This window comes from Grammomys surdaster, unplaced genomic scaffold, assembly GCF_004785775.1.
Source record: "Grammomys surdaster isolate TR1022 unplaced genomic scaffold, NIH_TR_1.0 167, whole genome shotgun sequence".
Classification (NCBI taxonomy): domain Eukaryota; kingdom Metazoa; phylum Chordata; class Mammalia; order Rodentia; family Muridae; genus Grammomys; species Grammomys surdaster.
This window is the reverse complement of record NW_021604615.1, coordinates 3,404,638-3,416,436: the sequence shown is the minus strand read 5'-3', so window position 1 is coordinate 3,416,436 and position 11,799 is coordinate 3,404,638. Positions and strand designations below refer to the sequence as shown.

Sequence of the window (11,799 nt, the reverse complement as noted above, 5' to 3'; positions counted from 1 at the left end):
GCCACACTAGTGCGCGGTCCCCGGCGCCCAACCCGGCTCATCCCATAGGCGGGGCTCACCTGTCAGGGGCGCGCTACCTCTGGGTGCCCAGTGTCGGGTAGGGGCGGCAGACAGACGGGAGTGCTGCCCAATCAACGCACGCTCGGGGCGCGGCGAGCCAATGGGCTGTGTGCGACTGGGCGGGGCCCCGCGTTTATAGTGCTCTGACAGCGCGCTCGGCGCGCTGACTCTCCGCGGCGGGGACAGAGGCACCGGTCGGATCGCGGAGCTGCGCGCAGAGCGGGTCCTGGCGCCCTCCCCGCACACAAAGGCCCGCGCGCGTCAGACGCCTGCGGGGGTCCCAGTGCTCTCCTGACTGCTTAGCGGCCGCGAGTTGTGAGGATTCAGGAGGCGCCCTTTCTCTCTGCGCTCCAGGACATGGAACCGCGCCGACACGGCGCTCGCTTGCCCGGGCCGCTGCCCGCTGTCCTGGATCTATAGTCAGGCGGCCCCTCTCGGGGAGCAGCACCCGCCACCTCACACCGACTCGTCTCTCCGTTGCGGGCCTTTGTCCCGGCCCAGTGCCCTCGCCGCGCCCGCCCTCCGCGGCTGGCCCGGCACCCTGGAGCCGCACGGGAGCCGGCTGTCCCAGCTGCGTCCGGCGCGGCGCCCCGGAGCCCCGAGTCCGCCGAGCCGCCGCGCCCCGCGCGTTCGACCCCACCCCGCGCGCTGAGGGCCCCGCAGGGTGAGCGCACCTGGCCTCGGCGACCGCGGGAGCGGCGCGGCGCGGCGCGGCGCGTCTGCCCCGGAGGATTGGGGGTCGCGGCCCGCGGCCGGTCCCATCGCGTCCCGGAGTGCGCAGAACTGGGAGCGGCTTGGCCATGGCCATGGCCCGGTCCAGGAGGGACTCCGTGTGGAAGTACTGTTGGGGACTTTTGATGGTTTTGTGCAGAACTGCGATCTCCAGATCGATAGTTTTAGAGCCTATCTACTGGAATTCCTCGAACTCCAAGTAAGTGGCGTCCACGATCCTTCCCTCTCCCGCGGTGCCCTCGGCTGGCGCCCGGGGGTACGCCGTATGGTCCGGGCGGGAGGAGGCCTTGGAGCCTGTTTCTAGAACCTGGGGCTCCTGTCCCCCACCCCCACCCCCCACCTTCCACATTTCTCTAGGTGGAGACCAGCTGAGCTTGAGAGCGCGGGTTCCAAGGGTACTCTTCTTGGGGCTCCAACCTCGAGTGCTCTAGGGGTCCCGAAGCCCTGGCGACTCGATGGCACGTCTGGAAAGGTGTCTGATGGCGCTACCCGGTCCTCCCTTCTTTTTCGAGGACGGAGGACGTTGCCACTAATGGGGCTACAGACGCACACTGTCAGGCTCCAGGGACAGGCAGGGATGCTGCGCTTGCGAGGAGCGCGGGAGCCACGGGTCGGGGCCCAGCGAGAAGGCGACAAGAATTGAGGGTCTTGGGTAGTGGAGCGTCCCTTTGAGGAAAAGGACGCTGGGCCCGGGGCGTCCCTGAGCCGGAGTGCCTCAGCACCCTCTCGTTAGCCCGAATGTGCACGGGGGAGCTCGATGGCTCGGCCAGAGAACTCGGGCGGCGAGCTCTCTGCTTGTCGGCCTCTCCCTTCGCGTCGGAACTGGTGGTCTAGCTCCGGTGCGGCTCGGTCCGCTTAGGTGGCTTCATTTTAACGATGCCTTCAGGGCTCTACCCAGACAACGCTACAGCCTTTGCACTTGGGGAATCGGGAGTCCCTTGATCAGACTTGCTTTAGCAAAGTGCACAGTTGGGAGAAAACCAGGCCTGAGACTAACTTTCAGGTCTGGGCTCCCAGGGTGCGCTCCGCATTTCGAAAATGTTAGCCATCCCTTGGTATACGCAGCTAAGGACCCAGTAACCGCGGCTGGGTGCTGCCTTTTACCTTATTTTCCAACCGCCGCCAGAAAGTGCTGTGCGGAATTCTGGACTCAGCCCTAGGAAAGCGTGGAGACGCGGCTGGCTCCAGGCTGGAGTCAGACCTTTCAGATTAGAAGCAAAATCAATGGCCTAATTGGAGTTGAGCGTGTGGTGCACGGCTTCAGAGTAGAAGGGAACGAATTGTTTTTGAATTACCCCATACGCAAAGAATTGTGCCTACTCTCTTGAAAGTGGTAAATTTCAAATTCACTAACATAATTGACCAAACACGTTCCCCTACGAAAGGGCAAAAAATCTACAGTTGTAAATGACCCAAAACATTTTTTTTTTCCTGCTGCCGGGAGGCCCTTCTTTCAAAGTTACTGTGGTCCCCTCTAGTGTAGTCTTGATCTGTTAAAGAATTTTTGTTGTTTTTTTTTTTTTTAAGCAAGGTGTTGCATTTGCTCTCCTGGCGTGGTATCTTTGCAACTACGTGGGATCCACAGGCACCTTGTGGTGCCAGAAGGCGCCTGCCTGGAATCTGAGCGCTGCAGCCTTAGCCACTCGGACTGGGGCTCTGGTGGTGACTGCTGCTGACGCTCGCGGTACCTACAGAGGTCACCCTTCCCTGCCGAATGCTAGCTATGGGAGTGCCCATCCCCCCCCTCCCTTTCCCGGGCTGCCTGCCTCTCTCCACTTTGCACTTTCACTCACAGCCTCACTTTGGGAGGTTGTTGTTTTTTTCTTTTAACCCCCCTGTCCGGATTTAATATTTATATTTAAATCTAATTTAAGGAAATTCTCCTGAACCCCTTCTGAGCAACATAACCGCCTTTTGTGTCCGTAGTGACCACTATACTTGGATGTGCAGCCGGAAGGATTAGAGATACCGATTTGTTTAAACACCACCACCACCAAGCGCACCTAGCACCTAGAGAATAATGTCTTCGATTTGAAACCTGTTAGGGGAGGGAGTTAATTTACATTTACTCACTATTTGATCTTCAACGGTCTAGTTTTCCGAGCTGTGGCCACAGATGTATAGAGAGCTGCTAGGGCCTGGGTTTTGGAGGTGCAGGCCTTCCTGTACGGTGCAGTTGGTGTGATTACTCCCTGACCTCCACAATAAAATGCCTTAGAATTTTTCCTGAGGATGGCTGGAAATCTTTGGAAAGCCTGTGTGACTGAATGCTGTCTGCGAGATCAGAAAGATTTCTTCCTAGGAAGAGTAACACACACACACACACACACACAAAAGCCTTTTAGTTTTTAATGCCTGGCATCGCCTCCCTTGTTCACTTTTCCCAGAGAAAAGTTTCTGTAGATAAAATGTGGCAGAGGTAGTCAGGTGCTTGGAAGCTTTGCTTCACTTTTCGTGAACTGTGGGACAAGTCACTTGTCATGAAACAGGCATTGGTAATTAGATTTGTTTCATTCTGGGGTCAGCCTTTTTAGCAGGTGGTCGACACAGGGAGCATGCAGCAGCTGTGTGCGTGTAGAGCCCGGAAAATCCTTTGTAAACTGGAGTCTCCATAACTACTTTAATCACATCTCCTGCCATCCCATCCTGGAGAGTTTATGTAATAATCAGAAGTTCTGTGTACTCAAAGATTAGGTGGCTGCCCTGTCAGATTAGTCACATTGTATCTGAAGATGCTGGTGCTGTTTAGGTCATTTTTCAACTATTTTTTAAGTCCTGGAAGGAGGAGCAAAGCCTGGCAACCATCTCTCTAATTAACATTTCAGTAGAATCCCCCTCCCCAGTGTAGGGTTTTAGCCAAAATAAAGTGGTGCCTGTTTGTTGTTGTTTTGATGAATAATAGTTTCACTCAGGATTAACAACTCTACACTGGCATAGTATTCTAAAATAAATTACACCCTTGAATATTTCCTTCCAGTATTAATTTATGTCTGGGGTTTTTATTCTATAAGTATTACATACTAGTTAACTTACAAAGCACTGTGCTTTTCCCATGCAATGTTTTTCCACACATAATACTGAATTCTTGAAATTGATTGAGTTGATACAAAAGAATGGCTGGATAATATCCAGATAACCTGCAACACAGGCCTCTCCCTAGTCAGGCTCTGAATAAATACAGGCCTGTCAGATTGATAAACTAAACTACAATGGATAGCACTGTTTAAATAACCAGTCAATAACACATATACACCAGCCTACCTTCTATTGTGTCTGAAATTCCTATTTCTGTAGATAAACAAATGCAGATTCAGCCTTGATTGAATAGCCCCTTGAACTGTGCTCCACAGTTTGCATTTGGGCCAATCTTGTTGGTTTTAATAGAGAGAGGGGGAAAAAAATAGCAAACCACAAAGCACTGGGGGTTGGAATTGGTACTGTGTCACATCCACACTCTTCACATGCTTTGTCAGGATGATAAACTATAGGTTGTGTGTTGTCCTTGTCCCACAGCAGAGCCGGGCAGAGCACAAAGACAAACGTGGATGCCTTTTCAGATGAGAATCTGAGAATCTGAACTTCTTAACCTCCTGCAATTACAGCCTCCAGCCCCCAAAAGGAGGGTTGAAGCTAAGATGATTTGCTGGGCACTTGGTTTTAAATCTTTGACAAAGCTTAGCTCTTGACACTTGTCCTAGGAATGCAAAGAAATGTAAATGACCCCAGTGGTTCTGACTTGGTAGCTGGAGCTTGAAGGCAGGTGAATTAACCATCCCCAGGGACCACCTAAAGAACGTGTGTCGGAATGGTTTCCAGTCTGCTGGAGAACTGGCGGATTCATTAGCTTTCCTAGAACCTCTTCCCACTTACTAAGATGAATCCTGTTGGTGGGTCCCCAGGATAACCTTTCAGACTAGCATTGTGGGCACTGGAGTAACTAAATCCTCCGTTGTCTAATCTTCAGCTGAAATATTTCGGGTTGCTCTCAGGAGCTTGATCTGACACCTGACTTGAAGCAGCATTTCAGAAGACATTCAAGGAATGGGAGACTATTCCAGACCCAAGCATGATCGCAGGGTATCGTCACAGACGTGGGAGTGGCAGGGAGCAGCATAAATAGACTGTAGACCCTGGGAAAAGAATTGTTTTGAGGAACAATATTTCTTTGGCATTCTAATGAAAACTTTATTCTTAAAATATCTAATTACAAATTGGACGTTAAGAAGCCCCGTTTCCAAAAGATTATTAGAATGTCTCTAGTTACTGCCTGTCTTTGCTGCAGGCATAAAGAACATGTTTTTCAGGTCACTTATGCTTCTGCATAGAGAGAAGTGTTGGACTGTTTAAAATATTTTGATTAAAATATGCAGATTCTGAAGAACTATAAGCTTCTGGAGAGGAGTGAGCTCTCTCTCTCTCTCTCTAGGTAGGTCCCCTCCCCCCATAAAGGGGTGGATTAGAAACCCCTCCCCAACAAGGAATAAGAACAGCCCAAAAGGAAGGATAGCAAACGAGACATGTTCCGAACAGCTTGGAAAAAACTCCTGTGGCTTCATTGTCTCTGTAAAGCCGAAGAATACAAAAGCAAGCAGTCAGCCCTTCTCCCATGATGGGAGATGCAAACCGTTGACATGGCTCCCCTGTTTAACTTGTTTAATTCTCATTTTAAATTCAGCACTATACCAGCCGTGTGAACTCTGAAGATTTCTTTAGTAATCCATTTTGTAGTTCAGAATCAAAAACAAAGTGAAAGGGTCTGACACAATTTGCTTTTATTTTTAGGCAAATCAACCCTGGTCATAGTTAATAAGGGGATTACAACCCAGACTACGTCTTTACAGATGTAAAGTAAATCAACGGCAGAGCATAAAGAAACTGATCCCTTTTGATTGAAGTATGGTAAAAAGGCATAGAGAAGCTAGCGGCAGTAATCTGATTGTATGGCAATAAAACCACCATTTTCTGTCTTTCAGATAAAAATAATGTGGTAAATCCATGCAGTTCATAAGATGTAAAGGCAGATAAAGGGGAAGCCATGGCAACATATAGATTAGCTTGATGTTAGAAATGACACGTCCCTGAAAAGGGTGTGGGGCGAAGGCCCTTGCTCCAGGCTGTTTGGTATTATGTGAGAGCCACACAGACTTGGGAACCGGGATTAAGAATCATGAAAGCTCCACTTGTGGTCTGGGATGGCTGAAGCCGAGAAGGGGAGCTGTACAGTTCTTGCTCATTGGTGGAAGATAATATGGCCAAGGTAGCTTTCATTGACGGCCTTTTTATAGACCGAGATGGAGGCTGATTAAAACTCAGAGCTCGCTGCAGTTCTTAGGGCTTGGAAGCTTTTCCTGCTTAACTCTTGGCCTGACAGAGCCAGCCATTCTGTAGGATTAACTGCCCTTCCTCGCCCTTGCCTTCATCTATTTGGGCTTCAGGCAGAGACCTGCTGGGCAGCAACAGAGACCAGAAGGAGGATAGGTAGGCCCTGAATTATCTGAAAAGAAAACAGAGGCCTTTTGATTCCAGCCACCGTCCCCCCACCCCACCCCGGGAGGATGTGGGGGGGTGGGGTGGGGGGGGGGAGTTGTATCTCTGCAATGCCAAGGCTTGGGCTTGGTGGACCTTATCTGGGCCTCTAGCTCTTCTATGAGGTTGGTCTTTTCTTCCCTGGTGAAATTTAAGAAAAAATAATAACAGGCTACAATATTGAAAAAGGGTGAAATTTTGGTTGAATTCAAATAATCTAACCAGTATGTCAACCACTACGATTCCAGAGGGTTCTGGGCTTTCTTGACCACTGTTGATTGGTCATCTGCCAGTTGGCTGGGACATGCTTCCTGGTGGAAATGACGCGATTATAAAATGGTGGTGGTGACCCACACTAAAGGCAAGAACAGGAACTCTTGGTGGTGTTGACTGTCACTGTCCTCTGTCCCCCAACAGCTTGTAAGGGAACTAGACTGCATGTTGGTCTTCCACACTGCCCATTTTATTTAGTCAATAGAGAAAGTGAGCCATTGACTCCTTGCTGGGTTAGGTCCAGAGTGACACCCAGAATTGGTTCAAGCCACCAGAAAGGAAATATTTGCTTTATCGTCATCTCTTGGCATTTTAAGAAAGTCTGACTATTTCTTCAGGACAAGGGCTTTCTTCATGGAGTGGGTCTTGTTGGTGATTTACACATGGAATCTGGGAGCTGTTTAACGGGAGCCTGAGGGTTGAAAGCCTCTTCTAAACCTGTTTCCACGCAGATAATAAAGATCATTTAGACCCGTTTTACTGACCTTCTCCCTGGTTCTCACACTGGATCGTAGTCTGGGGCTGTAGATAGGTACTGTCGTGATCAGTTCTTCTCACTACTCTAAGAATTATGAGAGACATTACTGTTATATACCACCACCTCAAGTACCCAGACACCTGCCACTTTGCACCTCCCTTTCCATCTTAATTCCGAATCCATACCTAAGTGATCCATTGGATTTGCTGAGATCCATCAAAGAGGAGGGACACCCCTCATTTACAAGCTAGTCACATCCTAGCACCTCTCATTCTCCATTCGACAATGATTGCTAATGGCCCATTCAACTAAAGTATTTGCTTGTTAGCAGGGAACAGAGAATGATAAATGTCCAGCAAGCTTGCCGCCTCCTTCAGCTTTTCACACACAGACTGGTGCATATTTATGGCGGGCAACCCGACAAAAGGAGAAGCTGAATCGCCTTGGCCTCCAGCTTTCCGTTAGGAACAGGGTTAAAGTGATTAAAGAGCTATGTAAGAAAGCCCTGCATCTGTTTACTAACCGTCTGGGGGTGAGCTCTTTTTTTTTTTTTTCTGGGGCCTCCATTCTATGGAGCGTACCTGGATGATCTATTTAGAAGTGTCCTCTATCAGAACGGAGGGCCCAGACAAGTCGTGAGGAAGCGGTGCTGGGTTCCCAGGGCAGCAGCATTCCAAGAGTTGCAGCGTGGAATCAGCAGGGGCTCATTCAAATATTTTCCATGTACAAAGTCAAACATATAATTCTGGTGCAGAGCATTCTGGGTCTGTGATATATACTTGGCTGGTTTCAAATTTTAAAACCATAGCGAGGGAAAAAAGCTCGTTTAGAGAAAACAGGATCTTTCTGCCCAGAGTAGTTCTCTAAACCGAACAGGAAGAGCAAATGGGCTCTAGTGGAGGAGGAAGAGTTCATGCCTTTCGTCCTCCTCAGCCAGCATGGGGAAGAGTTCGAAATGCCCAGGTGGTGCACTTTCTAAGTGCTGTGGATGGACCACTGGCAAGCTCCACACTCAGAAGACATCCTCTTCACCGGCATTGTAAATAGATTCTGCACAGAATGGTTAAAAAAAAAATCCAGCTCATTTTCTCTGTTGAAATTCAATTATGTCAATTTTTTTTTCTCTTCGAGACAGGGTTTCTCTGTGTAGTCCTGGCTGTCCTGGAACTCACTCTGTAGACCAGGCTGGCCTTGAACTCAGAAATCCACCTGCCTCTACCTGTCAAGAGCTGGGAATTAAAGGCGTGCGCTGCCACTGCCGAGCAGTTGTGTCAAACTTTAATTACAGTATATATAGCACTTCTCTAATGGTGGAGTCCATATCAGCACCAAGACATTCATCTGTGCTTTTTTTCATGAACGCTCATCTTGAATCTCCCTAGAATATGTGTGAGTGAGGCTCCTAAGTTCAGTGCTTGTGTGTTCAGGGAGTGATGAGGTATGTGTTTTGTGGGGCAGCTTGCTGGCTGGGCAGTTCCCTTGCCTCTGTATTTCATGGTGTTTCTGTCCTTCAGAGACAAAGTTGCCTTTGAGATGACCTCTTCCATCCACTCATGGGATAGCAAGCAGATGGGCCTGAGGCGCAGTATAGTTGGTCACACCACCTGATAAAAACCCTTCAGTCTGTGCCTTTTCCCTAGCTTGTGTTACCTTACTGAGTCCCTAGCACACTCACCCTCAGAATTGTCTAATGATTGAATGGAGCAGGAAAAATTAAGTAAATCTCTAACTCAAAATGTATCTAACTGAAGAAGTTAGAAAATGTCATTTTCCATGTAACTATCCTTTGGATACTTTTAGGTTTCAAACAAGCTCTTGCAGGCCTTGAATCTTCTCTTTCTGGGAGAAAACAGGTCATGAAGGAAGACCACGGTTCCTCTAGAAGCATCCTCATCTGTATGATCTACATCAAACTGCCTCTTTCCAACCTTCCTTTGCTATCCTGTGGGCTTGGCAGTTTAACCCCAGGTCTCTATGTACAGGGCAGCTTCCAGGCATGCTCAGGTGTTTCCCACCTGCCAAATCTGTAAGGCAAGGACAGACTCTGCCTCATTTCAACAGTTCATTCACTTCTGACCCTTGTGGGCATCCAGTATCTGTGGGATGGACAGGCATAACCCAGATTTATGTTGCTGGCTGCCTGTGTTTTTATCACCTGCTGTCAGAGATCCAAGATCCACCCTCCAGATCCAAGGCTCCTGAACTCAAGGGTACTAAAGTCAGTTGCCTTCAAGGATCATGAAAGCTGGTTTCTGGACCCACCCTAGAATTTCTGATTCCTGAGGGCTAAGGTGGGGCTGGGAGATACACATTTTTATTGCAAGCTCCCAGATGCTACCAACTACTGGAGGAGGTGGTAAACCATATGGAGAACGGCCTTGGGTCAGACTTTTCTAGAAGAAAATCTAGCAGTCTTCCTACTTTCAAAGACTGTTTAGGACCTAGGAGGAAATCTGGCCTTTACCCTGGCTTCTGTTCTTCCTTTTAGGGGTTATAAGGGCCCAAGACAATTGGCAGTGGTAACTTGGTTAATTAAGTCAATAAGGCCCTACACTGAGAATAAAGTCAAGGCAGAAAAATCTCTTTATTTGATATTTTTGTTTTGGTTTGGTTTTTGGTTTTCTAAGACAAGATTTTTCTGTGTAGCCCTGGCTGTCCTAGAACTCAGTCTGCAGACCAGGATGGCCTTGAACTCAGAGATCTACCTGCCTCTGCCTCCCTGGTGCTGGGATTAAAGTCAGGTACCACCATCACTTGGCTCTCTCCTTGAGATTTGAAAGCCAAGTAAAAACAGAAACATTCCATAATGGGATACCATAGTGTTATATGTAGAGAAAGGGGACAGGAGGGGAGAAAAAGGTGGCCAGTCCTAGGTACAGGAGCAGTCCAGATGAGAAGAAACTTGAGTTTTTAATGAGAACAGTATCTCTGAGCAAAGTCAGAGCAGATTGCTGAAAAACAGTAGTGGGCAAGCTAGGACAGTTTCAGCCTAGAGTAGCATCTGTAGTGTTTTGTGCCTCTGAATATCTGTAGCACAGAGTCAAATCCCATGAGTGGGAAAAAAAAAAAAAACAGATCCTGTGAGACAGCAACTCATTGATTTCAACAGTCTTTTTGATGTGGGGATTATCAATACCCATTGTTTTAAAAGTGAGTGTCATCATGGGCAAGGCAGGCAATTGATTCCACCAGGATGGTGGCTGAACAAGAGCAAGGGCTTTGGAGTTCACCCGTGTGAGCCAATCCTCGCTTAGCCATTTATTGACTGCAGTTTAGAACAATATGCTAAACTGTGTTGTTCATTCATCTACCTTTAAATTAGAGACAATCACATAGTAGCGGTGAGAGAGAGAGAGTAATAAAACAGTGGTCAGGATTAAATGCATGAAGGGCCTAGCTCTGAGCTTGGCACACGAAACCAGGAAACATCAGCTGTTACATACTGTTGATCAAATTTACTGATGCCTACTGAATACCATCCACATGCAAAGAAAAAAGAAAGGAAGAAAACACTTTGTTAATGAAGACTAACACTAGCATTTTAAGCTAATAATGTCTAGTTTCGTCTGTTTGTCGTTCCTACTGATTCTTTAAGACTTTTTGTTCTACAAAGCAACTTTTAATTCTCTCGTCTAGTACCAGGCTGGAACTTTTTTCTCTGCTTTCCTCCATCAGTCCTGTCTTAGAACTCAAGTACATGAACAAGAACAAGCCCTGGACACTCTTGTTCAACTGTTCATCTGTACACTGGGAGTAGGTTCTTTGCACAAAACCATTTTGTATATTTAGACAAAAGACTCTGTCCTTGAGTGAATACATAAATCCAACCTGGGTTCAGGGATGGGCAGTGTTTTGTTTTGTTTTTCCACGTTTAGAAACCTTGCTTCCTGTTGGTCCCTATTTTACACAACAGCAATTGCATACAGCACTTTCCACATTCTAACCAGCTGCTGCTCCAAGTGCTGGATATGTACTCAGTAAACTTTCTTGTAGCCACCAATGGGAAATAGTCTTATTATCCTCTTAATATTAGTGGAGGGGAAACTAGGGTCTAGTTGGTTAAACCGAGTTTTCCAAGGTCATAGGAAACTAAGACGTAGACCTGGCTGAAGTGCTCTGGTGTCTGGCTGTTCAGTTCTCTTGCACTGTCACAAGAAGTTGACTATGGGTAAGTTGAGTATGTATTTTCTCAAAGTAATCCGTGCAAGGTAGAGAGAAGTGTTGAATGCGGTCTTCCACTGTTCGTCTGAACACTGAGTAACTCTCCTTTATCCTGGTGTACAGTTCCAAAGGGACCCTTAGAAACTCACATCTAACAGGGTCATACTGCTGGAAGCAGAGTCGTTGTCAGCCCAACTAAAGGATGACTAGGCAATTTTTATGGCATATCAATTTAATGCACCTATTGCTTATGACTCCTTTGACTATCAACATTTTTCCCTTTTAAGAATTTAAGTGATTGGTCAGTTCCTCCCCTGGGAGAAAGTCTGGCTTCCAGAGTCATCTCCAGTTTGCTGCTGAGTGTGTGTCAAACTAAGGAGATAGTATGACATCTTTTTTAGAGTCTAGTCACAATTAAATGCCATTTTATTTTGGATTTTGGGAACTGCGCCAGCTTCTAGCTTGTCAGAGCTGAGAAGACTCAAATCAAGTCCAGGCCTATTTCTACAGCAAACGGGGAGTCTGGCTTCTTGCCTGTGGATTCATTCAGTTCAGCCCATCTGGCTTTT

The 11,799-nt window shown here is 47.7% G+C and overlaps 1 protein-coding gene across 1 annotated transcript in view; it reads left to right on the top strand.

Annotated features, from left to right (window-relative positions):
- Positions 1-222: 222 nt before the first annotated feature.
- Positions 223-11,799, top strand: part of Efnb2 (ephrin B2) — a 44,281-nt gene continuing 32,704 nt past the window's right edge. Inside the window, exon 1 of the mRNA XM_028766299.1 lies at positions 223-991. Coding sequence (XP_028622132.1) covers positions 861-991 — 131 coding nt within the window. The 5' untranslated portion in view covers positions 223-860. The remainder of the gene's footprint in view (positions 992-11,799) is intronic.